The following is a 19,372-nucleotide window of genomic DNA, read 5'->3' on the forward strand; positions in this document are numbered from 1 at the left end:
ATGTTTAATAATACAATTTTCAAAGCCATTAAGTTACAAAGACAAAAAAAAAAAAAAAAAGAACCCCTAATATGCAGTGTTTTCCAGTTTCTGTGGTGTAAATATTCCCATGATATTTAAGATACCAATGTGACATCACTGAATGCAGAGTTAATAAGAGATGTACAGTAGCACATATATACTATTTTCACCATACAGGTAATAGGGGATATAAATAATTTCAAAAGCATAGAATATAGTAAAATAATTAGGAATAATGAATTTTAAATATATTACATAGGTCTTAAATGATTCACCTGAGTAAATATATAATCTAGTTTTTAATAATGGCTCTGTCTAAAAACTGGCTTACAAAATTCCTGAAAATTTAACAATCAATTCTCACAAGCCAGTGAAAGCCATGACCAGCACATCACTGTGTAAGTATGAATCCAAAAGTTTTATTCGTCCTTCCTTCCTTCCTTCCTTCCTTCCTTCCTTCCTTCCTTCCTTCCTTCCTTCCTTCATTTCCCTCTTTCTAAGGTTTTATTTATTTATTTATTTATTTGAGAGAAAGAGAAAGAGAGAGAGCACAAGCAGGGGCAGTGGCAGGCAGAGGGAAAGGAAGAAGCAGGCTCCCTGCTGAGCAGAGAATCTAATTTGGGGCTTGATTCCAGGAACCCAGGATCATGACCTGAGCAAAAGGCAGACCCTTAACCAACTGAGGCCAGGTACCCCTGAAACAGTTATTTCTGATTGATATCAGAGAAAATTTTGTGAAGAACCTCTGAAAATCCTTTTTTTCATAAAAGCAATGAGAATAATGGAAGAAGTATAAAAATAAACGTACTCTGTTGTGCGGAAGTTAACAAAGGTTTCCAGGAATTTGGGGTGCGTTGATTAAAAAAAAATCACTGAAAAGTGAGCTTTGCCTAATTTTAACTTGCCCTATTCCAATCTACTCCATCCCCAGTTCTGTAGTAGCCTTGAAAAGCAACAAACACAGTCACAGTGAAAACTACCTGTCTGGAAGTCACACAACATGGAGTAATAGATCAAAACTTTCTCAAACCTCCATTCCCAGAAAACTGTCATTATTTGACCAGTCTGATGGTTCTCTGGACAGCCCAACTTGTAGGCTGTCTTTATTTGATCTGACTGGGAGTTTGCCCTGTAAATCTCTTCCCCCACCGCCACCTCCAAAGAAGTTTGTTCCAAACTATTAGAGACAATTTTTTTTTAAAGATTTTATTTATTTGTCAGAGAGAGATCACAAGTAGGCAGAGAGGCAAGCAGAGAGAGAAAGAGAGAGAGAGAGGAGAAAGTAGGCTCCCTGCCTAGCAGAGAGCCCGATATGTCACTTGATCCCAGGACCCTGAGATCATGACCTGAGCTGAAGGCAGAGGCTTAACCCACTGAGGCACCCAGGCAGCCCCAGAGACAAATTTTTAAAAATGCAGTTGCTTGATGCATTAGACAACAGGGCAAACAAGAGGTCATCCAAAAAACTCAAAAGGGAAAATTGGGAAATAAGATATCCATAGAGGGCTTTGAAAAGCTCTGATATAAACCCTGGTATTGAAATATACGTCCATGATTGTGCTCATGCTCAAGAATAACATGAAAAGGCCCTAAGGTCACTGCTCTGGCTGACCTACATACATACATAAGCAAGAAATAGGCAGAATTTTAAACAGCCCGGCTGAGTGTTGACTACATGGCTCAAATTGCATACAGAGTCCCTTGGCAAACACTGGGAACACCTACTGGTTTCAGGCATATAAAGAAACCTCTGTCTAATCATTATTCTAGGAAGCCATATTCAAAGAACTAACGGAAAGTATGAGGACAATATCTTAAAAAATAGAGACTATCAATAGTTAGAAATTATTTTTTAAAGGATAAAATAGAAATGCTGGAGTTGAAAAGTACAGTAACCAAGTGACAATTTCACTAAAAAGGCTCATTAGTAGGTAAGAATCAGCAAAACTGAAAAATACATCAACTGAGACTGGCAATTTGAGAAAAAAAGGGAAAGAGAAGAAAATGAACAAAGCCTCAGGCACCTGAGGGACTATCATTTAACATACAATATACTCATAATGGGTATTACAGAAGAGGAGAGACAGAAGGGCAGAAAGGATATTTGAAGAATAACTGAAAATTCCCCAAATCTGATGAAAAACAATGTACACATCCACAAAGTTCAACATATTCCAAGTAGGATAAATTCAAAGTGATTCATGTGTAGACACATCACAGTGAAATTGTCAAAAGCAAAAGACAAAGAATTTTGAAAGCAGCAAGAGAGAAATGACTTGTCAAGTCAAGGAAACTTTAATAGTTGTTTCTCAATAGTAACCAATGAAACCCAAAAAGTGGGATGACATATTCAAAGTGCTAAAAGAAAAAGAATTCTTTTTTTTTTTTTAAAGATTTTATTTATTTATTTGACAGACAGAGATCACAAGTAGGCAGAGAGGCAGGCAGAGAGGGGGGGTGGGAAGCAGGCTCCCCGCTGAGCCCCAGGACCCTGGGATCATGGCCTGAACCAAAGGTAGAGGCTTAACCCACTGAGCCACCCAGGCACCCCAAGAACAAGAATTTTAATCAAGAATTATATATCCAGCAAAATTATCTTTCAAAACTGAAGGAACAACTTCTATCATTACAGCACAAAGAGCTCCATGACCTGCTCCAAAATGAAAATTATTAAAAGAAACAAAGAAAAACTAAAAAAAAAAAAACCCACAAAAAACAAATTTTACACCCACCCCAATCAAAAAATAAAAAATTAAAAAATTTTATCCTAGGAACAAACAGCAAATGAAGAAACATCTCTTTGGGACAATTTATAAATATTTGGTAGGAAAGGTGAGTATTTGTGGTTTTTCAGAAAGACTGCAGCCTGACACCCCACCCTCACCCGCCCTGCAACCCTGCTCCTAGCTTAGTGAGGTGGACACTCCATCCAGACTGCTATGGCCAAGAACACAGAATTGTTTCCCCACGCAGCTACCAGCTGGAAGGCTTCATTCCTGGGAAAAACAGGACTTAAGCGTTTTTCATCCTGCCCCCAGCTGTCTGTGGCTGAGAACAAGTCCTAAGTGAATGTGGTCAAGAGCTAGGGGCTCTACCTTGGGCATGGCACAATGAGAATCCTGGAGGAAGTATAATATAAGGGAAATGCAAGTTCAAACCACAATGAGATAACATTTCACAACCACCAAGATGATATATAATAAAAACAAAACAAAACAAGTGTCAGTGAGGAGAGACTTAGAAAAATTGGAACCTTCATAATTCCTACAATCTAAAATGTAAAACAGTGCATTTGCTTTGGAAAAAAACTTGGCAGTTCCTCAAAAGATTAAATCTAGACTTGTCATATGACCAGCATTTCCAACCCTAGGTATATACCTAAGAGAACTGAATGATTCTATTCATAATAAAAGTCTAGCACAAGCATATCTATAGCAACAGAAAATAGATTAGGGGAGCCTGGCTGGCTCAGTTGGAAGAGCATGCAACTCTTGATCTCAGGTTTTCAGTCTGAGCCTCACATTGGGTGTAGAGATTACTTAAAAAAATAAAATCTGGGGCGCCTGGGTGGCTCAGTGGGTTAAAGCCTCTGCCTTCGGCTCAGGTCATGATCCCAGGGTCCTGGGATCGAGCCCCGCGTCAGGCTCTCTGCTCAGCAGGGAGCCTGCTTCCTCCTCTCTCTCTCTGCCTACTTGTGATCTCTGTCTGTCAAATAAATAAATAAAATCTTTAAAAAAAAAAATAAAATAAAATCTTAGGGGAGCCTGGGTGGCTCAGTGGGTTAAAGCCTCTGCCTTCGGCTCAGGTCATGATCCCAGGGTCCTGGGATCAAGCCCTGCGTCGGGCTCTTTGCTCTGCAGGGAGCCTGCTTCCTCCCCTCTCTCTCTCTCTGCTTGCCTCTCTGCCTATTTGTGATTTCTCTCTCTGTGTCAAATAAATAAAATCTTTTAAAAAAAATCTTAAAAAAAGAAAAGTAGATTAGCAGTTGCAGGAGTTGTGGGGAGAGAAGAAAGGGAAGAATGGCGAGTAGCTGCTTATGGTTATGAGTTTTCCTTTTGAGGTGGTAAGTGTATTCTGGAATTAGCACTGGTAACTACTGCACAAGTTTATGCCAATAAAAAGTCCATTGAATTGCATACTTTAAAAAGGTGAGCTAGGGGCACTTGAGTGGCTTAGTTAAATGCCTGCCTTCAGCTCAGGTCATGATCCTAGAGTCTTCAGAGGGAGCCTGCATGGGGCTACCTGCTCAGTGGAGAGTCTGCTACTCCCTCTCCCTCCGGCCCTTCCCCTGCTTGTGCTTGTTTGCTCTCTGGCTCACTCACTCTCTCTCAAATAAATAAATAAATAAAATCTTTGAAAAAAAAATAATAGAGTGATTTAATGGTATGTGCATTATATTGAGATAGAGAGAGGAATAAAAGGAATAGTTACTCTTCACTTGGTCATTATGGCTTAGGACGTTTAAAATTACTTGGTCAGCCTTATGCAGTACTAATCAAACACTAACAGCTTACCTCAGTTCCTGTTTCTCTCCAATCCCAAGCCCGACTTCCCCCTGGCCACACTTTGCAGTCCTTATAGATTTTAGTAGAGCCTTGTACTTTCATTTGCCCCCATGATAGGGAAGCAATTTCAGGGGAGGACATAAGGAACTTAACTGAACTCTGAAATTAAAAGAAAAATATGTTATTAAGTAACATTGAAACAACTCCAAAATACAGGAGCTATATTATACACAAAAATGTCTTTTAAAATGTAATACTATATATAAAATGCAGTAAACCCTGGTCCTCTATGAGTTAAGAAGCATCTTTGTCATTTTGGTGGTTGTGACTTCTCTAGAGGTCTAAAAAGTAAAATGTTAACTCTTGAGATCCTGAATCATTTAACTATGGAAACTAGATACTACATTACTTCTCAGACTCTGGAAGGAATTCTTGATATTTTGAGAGAGAAAATGAAAAGATTTACTTCAGCATGGTGGAGTGAGAAGGTTGACACATCCTTTCCTTTCTCCAAAAAGCAAGTATAAAGCTGGATAAACCTTTCAAAATAATAACTTGATACTCTAGAAATAATAATAAAGGCATACTACAAGCTGAGAAGTCCTTCTTTATGAAAACCACTGAATTTTGGAGGACAGGCATATTGTTCCTGCCTGGGATTACTGTCATGCCCTCAATCAGTTCAGCTGGCACAGAGGTTCAATTTGGTTAAGGCAGGATATGAAAATCAACAACACTCTTGTTGCTTTGGCCAGAGAAGGCTTGATTGATTTAGAGCCTTATATATTAAATTGGTGATCTCAGCGACAAACAAATATGGATGGCAGGTGGCTCTGCTTCATTGCTTTTGTGGGCCTGTTTGGGGCAAACGATGGATTTGCAGAGCAGGCAGGGATTTAACAGTAATTTCTCAGAGCTGACAGAGCCATAGGGGACTTGACGAGATTTCCACATATCCAGAGTGGACCAAATGCTGTGAGTGTATGTATCAAAGGCAAAAACCAAGGAGTCCTAAATCGTGCAAACATTCTAGCCTGTGAAGCCAACAGCACATGCAAAATTGAGAAGCAAGATGGCTCAAGAGGACTTAGAACAATGTAAAAGCCAGACAAGAAATGGAAACAGTCTGAACGTTGCATGTACTCCTCAGTTCCTCAGTGCACACACTGACTCACCAGTAGAGAGTGAAAGTTTTTTTTTTTTTTTAAGATTTTTTATTTATTTATTTGACAGAGAGAGAGAGAGAAATCACAAGTAGGCAGAGAGGCAGGCAGAAAAAGAGAGAGAGGAGGAAGCAGGCTCTCTGCTGAGCAGAGAGCCTGATGTGGGACTCGATTCCACCCACTGAGGCTTAACCCAGGCACCTGAGAGTGGAAGTCTTACTGGCTTAACGTGTTCGATCACAATCTTTCTTTGACTGAACACTAAGTAATACAGACACAGAGGAGACCCCTAGGAAACCAAGCTTAAAAAAAAAACAATAGAAATTAAAGGGGTGCCTGGCTCATTTTGAAGAGCATGCGACTTTTGATCTCAGGGTCATAAGTTCGAGCCTCATGTTAGGTATAGAGATTACTAAAAAATAGATGGGAAAAAAATGAATGAATGAATGAATGAATGAATAAAATAATAATAAACTTTAAAAGAATGAATAAAAATTAAATACAAATCCTGGTGGCCCCACATTGCATGGGAGATAGAAATCACAGATTTAGTCTAAGCAAGTGACTAAGTACAAAGAGTAACACACAGGGGGGAGAAGACATCTACAAATAACTAAATTTTTTTTAAGATTTTATTTATTTATTTGACAGGCAGAGATCACAAGTAGGCAGAGAGGCAGGCAGAGAGAGAGAGAGGAGGAAACAGGCTCTCAGCTGAGCAGAGAGCCTGATACGGGGCTCGATCCCAGGACCCCTGGATCATGACCTGAACTAAAGGCAGACGCTTTAACCCACTGAGCCACCCAGGCTCCCCCAAATAACTAATTTTTTAAGATAATTTTTTAAATATGAAGTAACTTTTAAAAAGTAGTATAAGGGAAGTATTGTTATGGGTGCTGAGAAAGACCTGTGTTAGCCTTCTAAAGCTTCCATAACAAAATATGGCAGACTGAGAGGCTTAAAAAACAGAAATTTTCTCAGTCTGGAGGCTAGAAGTCCATGATCAAGGTACCAGCAGGATGTCTGGTGAGACCTCTCTTCCTGGCTTGCAGATGGATTCCTCCTTGCTTTCTTTTCCTTTTCTTTTCTTTCTTTTAACACATGGCATTTTCTCAGTGCATTAGCACTCTTGGTGTCTTTCTTGGTTTTTTGTTGGGGGCAGGTGAGGGGGCGGTTCAAATTCCTAATTCAATCTTTTTTACTAGTTATAATTCTATCCAGATTTTCTTGAGTTTCAATAGTTCTAGAAATTTGTTAATTTCTTTTAGATTATCTAATTGGTAGGCATACAGTTATTTATAATGTTCCTTTAGAATCCTTTTTAAAATTACCAAAGATAGTTATGTCCCCTTGTTCATATCAGATTTTAGTTGCTTGACTTTTCTATTTTCATCTTGGCCTGTCTAGCTAAAGATGTGTCAAATTTGTGGTTATTATCAAAGTATCAATTTTTGGATTTGTTGCTTTTCCCTATCTTTCTACTCTCTATTTTATTAATATCTATGCTTATCTTTATTATTTTCTTCCATTTATCTTGTGTTTACTTTGCTTTCTTCCAGTTTTTTATTTTATATTTTATATTTTTATATTTATATATTTTATATTTTATATATATTTGAGATAGAGAGAGGAAGAGCAGGGAGGAGAGGGAGAAGCAGGCTCCCTGCTGAGCAGGGAGTTCGATGTGGGGCTGGATCACAGGACCCTGAGATCATGACCTGAGCTGAAGGCAGAGGCATAACTAACTGAGCCACCAGGCACACCAATGAATAAATCTCAAATAGAAAAAGTTAAAAAACAAAATGTGCTCTTTAGAGATTATTCTTGAGAGAATCACTGAGAACAGTTTTGTATACATTTTTCTAGAGTTTTATATAAAGCATTTTAGACTTTCCCATATTCTGAATTTGTACCTTTCTTCTGCCTGGAATGCTGCTTCCCTAAATCTTCCTATGGCTCTCTGTCTTACTCAGTTCAGTGCCCTCTCAAAAGTTGGGTCCTCAGAGGGTATTATCCTTAGCGAAATAAGTCAATCAGGGAAAGACAATTATCATATGATCTCCCTGATATGAGGAGGTTGAGAGGCAACGTGGGAGGTTTCGGGAGGTAGGAAAGGAACAAATGAAACAAGATGGGATCGGGAGGGAGACAAACCATGTAACTCTTAATCTCACAAAACACACTGAAGATTGCTGGGGGGAGGGGCGTAGGCAGAGGGTGGATGGGTTATGGACATTGGGGAAGGTATGTGCTATGGTGAGTGCTGCAAAGTGCGTAAACCTGGCGATTCACAGACCTGTACCCCTGGGGCTAATAATACATTATATGTTCATTACAAAATAAAAAAAATTAAAAAAAAAAAGTTGGGTCCTCAGAATGAAATTTCCTCACTCTCCTATCTAGAATAGCCTCCCCACATTATTCTTTAATCCACTGCACACTTTATTTTTCTTAACCATGTGAAATTATATATTCTTTGCCAGTCTTCTCCATTTGACTTTAAGATCTGTGAGAGCAGGAATTGCTTCTGCTTTATTCACTACTGTATCCCCAGGAGCTAGAATGATGCAGGGCGCATACAACAGGCACTTCTTGTATGTATGTTGAATGATTAAGTTAGTTACTATTTTAGATAGAATACAGTACTTTCATGTGATTTTTCCAAAAAGTTAATTTTTGTTTGCTAGATAGCTTCACAAATACACAAAAAGAGAGAAAATAATATGAGTCTTCAGGTCTTCTTCGGCTAGCTTCAATGGTTACCAGCTTTTTTCCATTCTTAAATTTTGATGCATTTCCCTCCACTTTTGGGGGGTAGGGCAAATCTGAAGCAGCGTATCATTTCATTTGTGAATACTTAATTATCTATGTTTAGCAAATAAGGGCTTATTTTAGGACTTTAAGATAAACACAACAATCTTTAATAGCATATAATAACTGGTCCATGTTCCGTTTTCACTGATTGTCTTTTTTTTAGAAGATTTATTTATGGGTGCCTGGGTGGCTCTGTCATTAAGCATCTGCCTTTGGCTCAGGTCATCCCAGGGTCCTGAAATTGAGCCCCAGATTGGGCTCCCTGCTCAGCAGAAAGTCTGCTTCTCCCTCTCCCACTCCCACTCCCAGCTTATGTTCTCTCTCTCACTGTGTCTGTCAAATAAATAAATAAAATCTTACTTTCTATTTATATTTTTTATTTCTATTTTTATCTTATATTCATTTAAAAAGATTTATTTATTTTTAGAGAGAGAGCACATATAGTCCGTGCATGTGTGCAGACCCTTAACCGACTGACCACCCAGGTGCCTCACTTTTTTGAAGATGGAAAGTTATGCTATCTTTTTTAATACAAGTCTTCTCTTAAAATATAAGTATTAACATACAGGCGCATATCTCTCTTTAAGGAGTGCTTTAGGTGCATCCCCTATGTTTTAATATTTTATGTTTCAGTTTTATCTATCTAAAAGTATTTTCTAATTTTCCTTGAGATTTCTTCTTTGAACCAATGATTATTTGGGTGTGTACCACGTAGTATCCACATATAAATGAATCTTCCAAATTTTCTTCTGTTTTTCATTCTGGTCTAACTCCATGTTTAGAGAACATATTTGGTATAATTTCAACACTTTTAAATGTGTTGAGGCTTCTTTTTTATGCCCTAGCACACGGTTTATCTTGGAGAACTTTCCATGTGCACTTGAGAAAAATGTGTATTCACTATTGTTGTCCAGTGTCCATAGGTGTGTGTTGGGTCTAGTTATTTTATAGTATAGTTCAAGATTTTGTTGTTGTTGTTGGCATTCTTTTTTTTTTTTTAAGATTTTTAAATTTATTTATTTATCAGAGAGAGAGAGGGAGAGAGAGCGAGCACAGGCAGACAGAATGGCAGGCAGAGGCAGAGGAAGAAGCAGGCTCCCTGCTGAGCAAGGAGCCCGATGCGGGACTCGATCCCAGGACACTGGGATCATGACCTGAGCCGAAGGCAGCTGCTTAACCAACTGAACCACCCAGGCGTCCCTGTTGTTGGAATTCTTCTTAGTTTTCCTAGATGACCATCATTGAAGCCTCCAAAAATTATTGCTGAATTCTCTATTTCTCCTTTCAATTCTGTCAGGTTTAGCTTCATGTATATTAGGGCCTTGACGCATTGACTCCTTGTGTTTTTTTGAAGATCTTATTTATTTATTTGAGAGAGAGAGTGAGAGCGTGCACAAGTGGGGAGGGGAGGGAGAAGCGGGTTCCCTGCTTATGTGGGGTTCCATCCCAGGACCCTGAGATCATCATGGGAGCTGAGCTGAAGGCAGCTGCTTAACTGAGTGAGCCACCCAGGCAACCCCTCCTTGTGGTTTTGATAAACTCTAGCTTTAGGAATGAAGCACTGACCTTTATATCTCTAGCTGTAGGAGTGAAGCACTGACCTAGGCTAATGCATGGAGTACATTCAATTTCACTCTCTACACTGGTCACACTGGCTGAATGGTTGAATACGTGAGCTGAGATGTACCAATCAGTGTCAGTTTGGGGACTTTTTTGGGGAAATTCTGAGATACTGAGGCTGGGATGGATAGAATATAGAAGGGTACCTTAAAACTGTCAGTACCAAAAGGGAAATCAGCCTGAAAATTCAGCCCATGCAGAGGAAGGTAACACAGAGAGACGTACTAGGAGAGTTACCACCTGATCAGACCATACCTCAAGCATACCATACCATTGGTCTTTTCATTATGTAAGGTAATAAATTTCCTTTATTGTTTAAGCCTGTTTATCCTTCACTTGCAACTTAAAGATTTTGACACAACTTAATGACTCACCAATTTAATGATATCCAAATGTCACCTGTTTTGTTTTGTTTTTTTAGGGTTTTATTTATTGATTTGTGTGTGTGTGAGAGAGAGAGAGAGAGTGCATGAGGGAGCAAGCACGAGGGGCTGGTACGGGAAGGGTAGAGGGAGAGGGAGAAGCAGGCCCCCTGAAGCAGGGAGCCCAACATAAGGCTGGATCCCAAGACTCCAGGATCACGACCTGAGTCAAAGACAGATGCTTAATTGACTGAGTCACCCAGGCACCCCCCCCAAAATGTCATCTTAATAGTATTGAAGAAATACTTTTGCAATGTGGTTCTGCTCGGCATTCGGAGAACTGATGTGTGATATACCATAAAATTCCACTGAATGAAAAATATGCAATGACTACTGTAGTCATGCTTAGATGTCATCAAGGAGTTAAACAGAAATTTTACCCAATAATATGTTTCTTTTGTCATAATCAAGTGATAAAGTTCTGATTTGTTCATTCATCCAGGCATTCATTTATTCGTTTTCCGCCACACGTAAAGCTAAGGGAACGTTTTTCAAACTCTTTGCCAAAATCACAGCAACAAATACATATCATTATATCATAACGCACATACCTAAAAACATACATATTTCGTATGTATTTCTTGCAATATGTTTATTATACTTTTCCTTATTTTGTGATACACTATATTCTGTACTATTTTTTTTTAGCACTGTTCTGTTTTTATTTTTTCATTTTTAATATAATTTTGGTCTTGATCCACCAAATTGATTTTGAAACCAACTAATGGGTCATGATCCATAGTTTAAAAAGCATTACTGCAGGCTAAGTCTATATTAAAAAAAAAATAGAGGGCAGCATGTGCACTGACTACATCAAAATGGGAATGAAATTCTAGAATAGGGTCTGCTGGGTCTGTACTGAATGGACAATTGCTGGGAGTTGTTAGAAAGAAACTGGGGTAGCCAGTGTGCCACGTATGCCACGGATTACTTAGGAGGCTCACTCAGGGCAGGAATTCTTCTGCAATTATAAGGTAAGTACAGTATCTTAATATTTTAACAGCCAGTATAACTTTTCTAGTCCACATAAGTGAATATTAGTCTTCGCTGTACAAGATACCAAACTGCATAATGTGATCCCTGCCCTCAATTATCTAATAGTAAAGTTAAAACATGTATACACTTAGTGACAATATGAGGTATAATACATTTTAATATCAGCAGTTTCCTACATAAATTTTTGTAGAAAAAAAATCTTTATTCCACCAGAGAAATTAGTCTCAGCCATTCTCTTAAGACAAAAGAATAGACTGACGCATAACTCTTTAAAATAAGATGGTAAGACACTTCTAAAAGTGCTTTCTTCAATGAGTAGAATTCTGCCACAACACAGAATTTGGTTATCATTAGGAAAAGAAAAAAAAAAAGGCTGGTTTAAATCTTGTTTATATTACACTTCCGTTTCTTTTTGTATATTTTCTTATTAAACTATCTTGAAGGACACAGATTCCTATTTCTTTTGACACTTAACAGCTTTTTCTCTACATATAACATGTACACACACACCCATCTCGATGTATTAACTCTTTAAAAAGTGAATTCTAGGGGCACCTGGGTGGCTCAGTTGGTTGAGTATCTTGACTTTGGATTTCAGCTAAGGTCAAGATCTGAGGATCTGGAGATGGAGCCCCATGTTGTTGTGCTCCCTGCTCAGCAGGGAGTCTGCTTCTCTCCTTTTCTCTCTCCCTCTGCCCCTCCTCCTGTTAGCACATGTGCTCTTTCTCTCTCAAATAATAAATGTGGGGGGGGGGGAGTGACTTTAAACACAGTGATGTAAATTTGCTCATGACTGATTAGGAATTCCCCACATTGGCTTCACAACTAAATCCAATTCCCTCAATATACATTTACCAGGCTTATGGTATCTGTTAAAAAATATATGTAGCAGGGGCGCCTGGGTGGCTCAGTGGTTTGGGCTGCTGCCTTTGGCTCGGGTCATGATCTCAGGGTCCTGGGATCGAGCCCCGCATCGGGCTCCCTGCTCCGCAAGAAGCCTGCTTCCCTCTCTCTCTCTCTCTGCCTGCCTCTCTGCCTACTTGTGATCTCCGTCTTTCAAATAAATAAATAAAATCTTTAAAAAAAAAAAATAAATAAAAAAAAAATAAAAAATATATGTAGCAAATGCAAAGATAGTATGTCGTGGAGACAGAAATAGGTATTAGTTACTCTGTTGTAAGGCAGATTTATCAATGCAATTTGAGATAATTGAGGAATAAGCCATTAAATTTTAAAATCGAAGCACAGTTACATTCTGTTAATTGCACAAATATTGTTTATAATTTAAGGAGTTTTGATAAATGGGGGCACCTGGATGGCTCAGTCAGTTAAGTGTCTACCTTTAGCTCAGGTGGTGATCCCGGGGTGCTGGGACAGAGCCCCATATGAGGATCCCTGATCAGCAGGGAGCTTGCTTCTCCCTCTCTTCTGCCTGCCCATCCCCCTGCTTGTACTCTCTGTCAAATAAATAAATCTTAAAAACAAACAAACAAACAAAACTTTTGACAAATGTATAAACTTGGCAACCAAGATATAGAAAGTATCCAGAAAGTTTCCTTGTGTACCTTTCTAGTCGCTCTTTCAAAGTTCAAAACAAACCACTAATTTGATTTCTATTCCTGTAGATTAGTTAGACCATCATATTGCTGGGATTGTATAGTACCTATTTTTTGTGTCTGTTTTCTTTCACTCAACACGCTTTGAGATTCACTCATGTTGTAGTATCAATTGTATATTAGTATGAATAGTAGCCTGTTGCAAGAATCAATCACAATTTATTCATCCAGTCTTCTGTTGACAAACATTTAGGTTATTTTAGACTCTTTAGTATTTTGAATAAACTAGCTATTCATTTTGAATGAATAAGTTTTCATTTTTCCCTAATAGGATGAGAAATATGAACCATCTTAAGAAATCTCTTATTCATAAAGTTAGACTGAGTGTAGGTAATTTAATGCTTGTTTGATGGCTTCTTCATGGCAGTAGCAATAAAATAATTACAGATTTTTTTTAAGGCTACTCCATCTTTATATTCTAGTATGATGTATATAACTCAGTCACTTAATGACATAAACTGGGATTAGACTCTTGTAACCTTCAGCTTCTCTGGGTCCAGAAAGGCAAAAAGAGGTGTTGTAATGAGTGTTTGTTTTTTTCTTTTCAAGAACATACTCACTGAAAGTTATGATCTAAATCTTGTAGTAAAACATTTCTTACCTTTTGGGTGGATATAACTTTCTGATGCCCAGGGACTTTGTTCCCATGACAGTTTGGATTAGAAAAGGGAGAAACTCTAACCTTACTTATCAGTCTCTCTTTGACTAACAGTGTGAAGATTGAGAAAAGAAACTATAGTATAAGGCCTTCTTTTAGTATGTTCTTTAACAACCCATGGGAGAGTAGAAGAGCTGGAATAGCTCAAAGTGAAACCTAGAAAGGAAGGGGTGGAGGTAAGGGTTATGACATAATTAAAACTTGATTAGGTTGAAATTTCTTTTTTTTTTAAATTTCTTTCTATCAAAGTTCCTTCACAAATTCCTTTCTCTGCTTCACAAAGATGTAATTTCATTTAAAATTGTATATCTTCCCTTTATTTAAGGTCAATTAAATAACAATCTTATCAAGATTTTCTGTATCCTTCTGCAAACCTGTTATTAAGGATGCGTTCTAGGTCAGATTTTTCTTAAACTGGGGTCTTCAGGTCCCCAGGTCTAGAGATACATACTTAGCAGTCTGAGAGTTCTACCAATGTTTTAATTTAGACTTGTGTTTAAGCAGTGTTGCTTAAAACAGTATTTTACTACACATTAAATGAAAACTTCTCTTTTGCTATGATAATTCACAATCATAGACATTTTCCTAAAGTAAGGCTTTACCTTCTTTTTCATTGTGGGAAAACAGATATAATCTTTTTTTTTATTTAATAATTTTTTTTAAAAAAGATTTTATTTATTTATTTGTCAGAGAGAGAGAGGGACAGAGAGAGCACAAGCAGGGGGGCAGGCAGGCAGAGGGAGAAGCAGGCTCTCCACTGAGCAAGGAGCCAAATACGGGACTCTATCCCAGGACCCCGGGATCATGACCTGAGCTGAAGCCAGACACTCAACCGACTGAACCACCTGGGCATCCCTAAAATTTACTCTTTTAACCATTTTTAAGTGTATAGTTAATTGGCATGAAGTACATTCACATTGTTATGTTGACTTTAATTTCTCACAGTAGTATTTCTTAAAATGGAATTTTCAAGAGTATTGGAAAAATTCAAAAAAATTCTTTCCCTTTTTTTTTTTTTTAAGATTTTATTTATTTACTTGACAGAGACCGAGAGATCACAAGTAGTCAGAGAGGCAGCAGAGAGAGAGGGGGAAGCAGGCTCCCCGCTGAGCAGAGAGCCCGATGTGGGGCTCGTGGGGCTCGATCCCAGGACCCTGAGATCATGACCTGAGCCGAAGGCAGAGGCCTAAACCACTGAGCCACCCAGGCGCCCCAATTCTTTCCCTTTCAAAAGAGTTTGTGGGGTGGGCACCTGGGTGGCTCAGCTAATTGGGCCACTGCTTTCAGCTTGGGTCATGATCCTGGAGTCCCAGGATCAAGTCCCCGAGTTCTGCATTGGGCTCCCAGCTCCTTGGAGAGTCTGCTTCTCCCTCTGACCTTCTCCCTTCTCATATTCTCTCTCACTCTTTCTCTTTCTCAAATAAATAAATAAATAAAATCTTAAAAAAAAAAAAAAAAGAAAAAGAGTTTGTGGGGTGCCTGCATGGCTCCGTCAGTTAAGTGTCTGCCTTTGGCTCAGGTCATGCATGATCTCTGAGTTCTGGGATTGAGCCCCTTGTCTGGATCCCTGCTCAGCGGGGAATCTGCCTCTCCCTCTCCCTCTGCCACTCCCCCTTCTTGTGCTCCCATGTGCGCTCTCTCTCTGTGCCAAATAAATAAATAAAATCTTTTAAAAAATAAAAAAGTTTGTATATTACTCAGGATTAGGAGTCAGTATTGTAGGTTATAAATTCCACTCACGATATGGATTCTTTCTCTTTTCTAAAATTTCTATTTTGAGAGACAGAGAAAGAGCGCACATCTGAGCAGGGTGGGGCAGAGGGCGAAGGCGCAAGAGAATCCTAAGCAGGCTCCAGGTTCAGTACAGAGCCCAAAAGGGGACTCAATTCCAGTGACCCTGAAATCAAGAGTTGGAGGTTTAACCAACTGAGCCACCCAGGCACCTCTAGATTTTTTTCTCTCTTAATAAAAATGATTATTTTTTTCTTTAGCTAACAAGAATGATGTGGACCATTATGTTTCTTTCCTGAAATAGAGAACAAAATTCAATAATTGTAAGCATTTTCTCTGTTCCAAATATATTTATTTGCCTATACTGTATATTTTACCTTTGATAATCACAAATTTTCTGATTTTACATGGTTTATATCATACCTTGTTTCAAATTCTTTTTAAGTAGTTTAAAAATTTTTTTAAAGATTTTTTTAAAATTTTAAAAGTTTAAAAAAAATTTAAAAAATTTTAGTATAAAATTTTTTTAAAAGATTTTATTTATTTATTTGACAGAGGGAGACACAGTGATAGACGGGAACACAAGCAGGGGGAGTGGCAGAGGGAGAAGCAGGCTTCCTGCTGAGCAGGGGGCCCAATGCAGGGTTGGATCTCAATACACTGGGATCATGACCTGAGCTAAAGGCAGATGCTTAATGACTTGAGCCACCCAGGTTTCCCTTTAAATTTTTTTTTTTTAAGATTTTATTTATTTATTTGACAGAGAGTCCTAGCCCACCCTCTGACCCTGGTCCCCCTAAAAAGTCTCGTCCCATGAGATCCTCGTGCCTCAAGAGTCCCTTCCCCTCCCACCTTGGCAACCGTAGCAGGACCTGTACCTTTATACCTTGGTCGGCGTGAAGAGTTGGTCCCTTTAGACCAAGATCTTCTACCAGGGCCCCAACTCCTCAGACAGGTGATTCTAGCAGAGTCGTTCCCTCTGGCTCTCGCTCCCCAGAGTCCTCAGACTCCGTTTTCCAGCACAGCTGAGATTCTTGTACCCAGAAGATAGCAATACCCCTCACAAAGCTTCGCAGGCACTTCTCCCTACAAAGGTCCCATCCCAACCCCTAAGTAAGGGCACTTCTCTACCTTTCCCTTTCCAAACTTCTCCCAGAATCATGCTTTTTTCCCCTATTCTTCCCTTTTTCTGCTTCTAATTCACGCTCTCCAACTTCCCCCACCACCTGGTGGCCGGGTTTCAGTTCCCGGAGCTCCCCCAAAACTTACCCAACGTCCTCTCTTCAGGAGAGTTGCTATCCCAAGCGGCTCCGCGCTTTACCTCTCACCTTGGTTAGCTCGGGCCCTCTAGCTAGGCGCTCCCTCCACTCGCCCCGCCCTGAAAGCGCCTTTCAGCTAGTCTGAAGCCCCGCCCTCTCCAAACCTATTGGCCACCACTCGAAAAAGTCCCGCCTCTTCAGCTTCCAGTCCTCCTCCCTGCCCCGCTTCCCTTGTTTTCATTCCCCCTGTCACTCGAGGCAGTGGCAAACCCATAGTGGGAGGGGCGAAGTAAAGGGAGGGACAGGGGGGTGCGGAAAGAGGGCGGAAAGTGAAAGGCATAGAGCGCCTCTCTTTCCCCCGTCTGACTCGGTTCTCTACTGCTCCGAGCAGCCGTTGTATTGTGGGATCGCGGCGCCTTGCCGGAGACGCTCGGAACCACAGGGGAGCCCGCTCACTAGCGCCTCCTGTTGTCCGTAAGGCTACCCTGCCATTCCTCGGAGCCCAACTCCCTCCACCCCCCCATCGCCTCCTCCTCCATCCTCCAGTTCAAAATGGCGGCGGCGGCAGCAGCGGCGGCCGCGATGGCTCCTCCGGGCTGCCCCGGTTCGTGCCCCAACTTCGCCGTTGTCTGCTCTTTCCTGGAGCGCTACGGGCCGCTGCTCGACCTGCCTGAGTTGCCGTTTCCCGAGCTAGAGCGAGTGCTGCAGGCGCCGCCGCCGGACGTCGGCAGTGGAGAAGGTAAGCAAGGGGCCCGAACGCCCGGCGGGAAGCGGCCCTGGCACGCTCCTTCTCTCCTCTCTCCACGGACCTCCCGGGCCTTAGCGGCTCTGTCCTCTCCCTGGGATGCAGCTCCGCCCGGCCCGGCTTCTCCGCCCAGCCCCCAGGGTCTTGGGCAGTGGGGAGGCGGGGCAGAGACCCCCTAGGGCCACTGGGCCTGGCCCGGAGCGGAGGTGGGGGCGTCGCAGGCTAGGTGTGGGCTGGGGGCGTGGAGTGGTCATTGTGCTGGTCGGCGGCCCCTGGGACTGTTCTCCGGCGGCAGTGGCCGGTCCTCCACCCCTTCTCCCCCTGGGTGGCGGGGGAAGGGGAGCGCAGGTTCCGGCCAGCTTTGCGCTTTTCTCCTCCTCCCCTCCCTTGCTCCTTCCCCTCCTCCCACCATCCTCCCCACCATCTCGGGGGAGGCTGGGCTCATCTTCTCGGGGCGCCCCTTTCTCTCCCTCCACCTGGGTGGGCGGGGGCCAGCGGACACTTCAGCTCTCCCTCCCTCTAGTGGGAACTCCCCCGAGAGAGTCGCTCTCGTCTCTCTTCCCTTCCCCTCGAGGGCTGGTTTAACCCCCAAAACTCCTTCCTCAGAGTAGGGAGGTTTGCTCCTCCCCCATGGGAGGGGGGTCCTCCTCCATTCTCGCTTTGGGGGTCGAAGTCGGTTCAGCTTCTCCAGTTTGGAGGGTAGTGGGTTAATTTTTCCTCCCCCATAGTTTTCCTCCTCCCTCTCCCCACCTCCCCCCAAATAATAGAAAAGCATCTCCCCACTTTCCTAATCCCTTCCCCCTTCATCTTGGCAGCAGGGCTTAGGGGAAGAAGTCGCCCTCCCATTTGCAGGGTGGGGTGGGGTGGTTAGTATGTAGGCTGGAGGAGGGGCTCAGACGGAGGGGGAAACAGTTGAAGAAGGTGCTTGTTGCTCATGTTTCTCTCTCTGGTGCTGCTGGTCTATTATTGGTGTTCGCAAGTGGTGCTCCTTCCACATAAGGCCACCGCGCGGGTGCAGGGCGCATGCTCTGCCCGGCCCCATTGAAACTTCCTGCTGCTGCTGCTGGTGGTTCTTTCGCTGGAGCATCTCAGCGCTGTGCCTGCTGCCTCCAGCCTTTACACTGATCGCGTACACTCACGCCTTATTTATTCCCGATCCATGTCTCTCGTTGTCCTGGCATATTTCTTCCTTCAGAAGAGGTTTTTTTTGTTGTTTTGTTTCTTTCTTTTCTCTCCCCCCCCCCCCCCCCCCCCCCGTGTTCTGAGCATTGCCTTTATATGGGAACAGCTCTTGGCTGGAGAAGAGACGTTTTCCAAATAGATGTTTTGTTTTGTTTTGTTTTTGGCCCGTATTAGGTTGCTAAAGTAGACTGGGTATTGTATAGGACAGATAGCTGTTTCCGTTCTAAGAAAACAAGGTTGCTCTTCAGTTCAATGGAATTGAAAAAGTTTGTTAACCGAATGTATTTACATTTCTAGGAAGGGTCCAGGTGTGAAGTTTTTCAAAATAATAGCTTATAGAGTAAATGTTGTGGCTACTAAAGACTCAGGTTAATATAGGCAGTTATGGTACAGGCCTATATTTCTTCTTATCAATAGCCCAAATCTCTACCCTTAAAAAACTGGCATATAATAGGGTAGGGTGTTTTTTTGTTTTGTTTTGTTTTGTTGTTGTTGTTGTTGTTGTTTAAATTAGAGAGAGTGAGAATCCCCAAGCAAGGGGGAATGGCAGAGGGAGAGGGAGAAGGAGGCTCCCTGCTGATCAGGAAGTGTGACAAGGGGCTGGGTCCCAGGACCCTGGGATCATGGCCTGAGCCAAAGG

The 19,372-nt window shown here is 41.4% G+C and overlaps 2 protein-coding genes across 4 annotated transcripts in view; one reads left to right on the forward strand and one right to left on the reverse strand.

Moving 5' to 3' along the window:
- Positions 1 to 16,960, reverse strand: part of AAMDC (adipogenesis associated Mth938 domain containing) — a 38,417-nt gene extending 21,457 nt beyond the window's left edge. The window contains exons 1-2 of one of the 2 annotated variants that reach the window (XM_082749580.1): positions 16,816 to 16,960; positions 4,536 to 4,685 (exon numbers count right to left, since the gene is read on the reverse strand). In XM_082749580.1, the coding sequence (XP_082605706.1) occupies positions 4,536 to 4,667 (132 nt within the window). In that variant the 5' untranslated portion in view covers positions 4,668 to 4,685; positions 16,816 to 16,960. The other variant, XM_082749581.1, reaches the window with a different exon arrangement.
- Positions 16,961 to 17,102: 142 nt separating this feature from the next.
- The window catches only part of RSF1 (remodeling and spacing factor 1), a 158,457-nt gene continuing 156,187 nt past the window's right edge, over positions 17,103 to 19,372 (forward strand). The window contains exon 1 of one of the 2 annotated variants that reach the window (XM_082749528.1): positions 17,103 to 17,544. In XM_082749528.1, the coding sequence (XP_082605654.1) occupies positions 17,358 to 17,544 (187 nt within the window). In that variant the 5' untranslated portion in view covers positions 17,103 to 17,357. The remainder of the gene's footprint in view (positions 17,545 to 19,372) is intronic. The other variant, XM_082749527.1, reaches the window with a different exon arrangement.

This window comes from Mustela nivalis (genome assembly GCF_964662115.1).
Source record: "Mustela nivalis genome assembly, chromosome: 9".
In the NCBI taxonomy this organism is placed as follows: domain Eukaryota; kingdom Metazoa; phylum Chordata; class Mammalia; order Carnivora; family Mustelidae; genus Mustela; species Mustela nivalis.